We start from the raw sequence: 2575 nt of genomic DNA, 5'->3' as shown, positions 1-2575 counted from the left end.
CACACACACACACACACACACACACACACACATACTGTACAAGCACCTTTACTCCATACTGTACCTTTTCACTTTTTCTATTTTTATTAATCTTGCTTTATTTTATTTACTTGCATATTTTTCCGCATGTCCTTATTCCTCTAAAAAATATGTTGGCTTCAAGCTGACACAAAAACATTCACCAACCCCCCATGCTGACAATTTGCAGGCACTTAACAGGGTTGTGGGTTAACCTGGATCAAGTGTAATGTAATATGTACCGAGCTTGTGGGTGTGTGTGATAGTGAAGTCATCCAGTTTAAAGAAGTGCTGGGAGGATGGGGGCTCAGCATCCATTAGAAACACACCTTCAGCTTGGAATCATGTTAATGATCCAGAATGTTCTCGTTGAACCCTTTGATGCTGCTTGATGCCAGTGGCTGTGCGTGTGTTTGTGGGCCCAGGCGTGCGCATGAGTGTGCTTTGGTGCATGGATTAGATTGCTGCACCCAGAGGACAGGAGGGGTTTGGGGAGATAAAAAAAAGAGGTGAATGAAGGGTGAACGTGGGGGGTGGGGGTGTACAGTGGCAATTGAGATATGTGGACATGTGTTAATGTGTTTGTGGAAGTAAAAGTACGGAGCTGAGGAAATGAGGTCAGAAAAATAGCAAAATATGGCAACACAGAAGAGAACAGCGCAGGAAGTCACTTATTTATTTTTCATTGTTCATTTCGAAAACTGATTGGTATATGTGATTATTTTAAACCCAAACATATTTTGCACTGTTAACAAATTTGTTTTAAGTACACAATATTCATTTTCTTTAAATCACTTAATTAATTTAAAGGATACTCTCAGAAAGTAATCATCAGATGGACCTCTAGTACCACCTAAAGGGTGTGAGTAGGGGTGGGGTGTGTATTTTCTAGGCACATAGTTCAGTTGTATACCAACTATGTTAACTTCAGTTGTTTTTAAAATGCTGTATTTTAAAAAAACTGACTTTGCGTCATAGCCTATCTAAACACCTTGAAATTTGCCTGTCTCTTTTAGAAGCTCCTACTATTTCAGGCACTCCCACTTCAGCACATCTTTATAACAATGCTTCATGCCATTTATAACCTTYCATGAGAGCTTTGTAAGAGGGTAGTCTTCTTCTTCGCATCCAAATATACATTTCCTCGATGAAGTTACTTTTTAATCCAAAAAGGACTGTACTGAAAAGTAGTTCATTTTACAAGCTCAACAAACAGAGACCTACTGAAAATTTCGAATTATTTGACATTTTATTCCAAATAATTTCCTTAATAATAAAACCTGTTCTGATTTAAAAGTCCCAAGTTAATTTGAACAAGGCAAACTGTGTATGGCTTAATTTTTTCATTCCTTTTTAAGAATTCTGTAAGTACATAGTTTTTTTTGTCATTTTGATTTTGTTATTTTTCTCTCAACAATACAACTTCTTTTATATTTATTTTTTGAAAATTTTAACTTCATTCGTCCTCTACTTTTTTATTTTATACTATATTGTTTTAAAAAATCCTAATAGCTGATTTCCTTTTAGGTATTGTACTCTCATTGTTACTGCACATTTGAAAACAATATATATAGTATTTCTCACCATTTGAATTCACATCATATTTCTTTTTGTGTAGATATTATACATATAGAAGAAACAATAGTGCATGCTGGAATTATTTATAATGAAGTACATTGTAAGTGAAGTTAGTAATGTTATGATTTTGTTATGTTTGTGTTACCAGTGCTCCTATCCTGTGTGGGAGGACTTCAGCGCCAAGGCCACCAAGCTGCATTCCCAACTCCGGTAAGCTCTCACCAGAACCAAGTAACAGCAAACAAGTGGTTCAGAGTTACGTTACATCTACTTCCAAAAAAAATATAAGAATTGACTGTCTTTGAGTTCCTAAATGGTTGAAGACAACTTCTTGATTTTTATCACAACCCACACAGCCAAACCACATGAATGTTCATGGGCTCTAAGTCTCTGCCTCCATGCTTTACTTGCTGACACTATGACCTCACTACAGAATTTTGTTCATTTTGTAACTTCAAAGCAGGGTCATCCTTCGATGTAACGGGGTCATAATGAATTGGGTTAAAAATGTAGGGTATTATTCTATTTTAAATTAGGGTAAAACTTATTTAGAAAACACTGTTTTATGTTAATGTGTGTTTTTGTCCATGTAGAACCACTGTTCTGGCAGCCGTGGCGTTCCTGGATGCCTTTCAAAAAGTGGCAGACATGGCCACCAACACCAGAGGTAGGATATCACTGACTTATTTATCCCTGTGAGCCGCAGAACAAACAACACCCTTATATAAAATGTTGTCCACTTTCCTCTGATGTGTCTGGTGTTTTTGCTCTTCTGAAAGGAGCCTAACATTGCAGCATTCACAGGAGTATTATCATGCTGTTGAGATATTATCATTAACAAGCCTACTTAATGCTTCTTCCACTGATGAAAGTGTTTCCGGGAGCCTTGAAGTACATGTTATTCCCAAAGCTCAGAGCAACTGTACTTCACTAATAGCAAACTCAGAAAATATAGGCGAACCTCAGAGATGATGTCATG

General features: G+C 36.9%; 1 protein-coding gene across 1 annotated transcript in view; it reads left to right on the top strand.

Moving 5' to 3' along the window:
* LOC106522243 (MTSS1-like protein) overlaps positions 1-2263 on the top strand; it is a gene marked incomplete at its 3' end in the record, with an annotated part of 24692 nt that extends 22429 nt beyond the window's left edge. Inside the window, 2 exon segments of the mRNA XM_014015182.1 lie at positions 1745-1806; positions 2190-2263. Of these exon segments, the coding sequence (XP_013870636.1) occupies positions 1745-1806; positions 2190-2263 (136 nt within the window).
* Between the last annotated feature and the right edge of the window lie 312 nt (positions 2264-2575).

Source organism: Austrofundulus limnaeus, unplaced genomic scaffold (genome assembly GCF_001266775.1).
Source record: "Austrofundulus limnaeus strain Quisiro unplaced genomic scaffold, Austrofundulus_limnaeus-1.0 Scaffold124, whole genome shotgun sequence".
NCBI classification, from domain to species: domain Eukaryota; kingdom Metazoa; phylum Chordata; class Actinopteri; order Cyprinodontiformes; family Rivulidae; genus Austrofundulus; species Austrofundulus limnaeus.
Note: the sequence above shows the minus strand (reverse complement) of the source record. Positions and strands in the feature narration are given on the sequence as shown.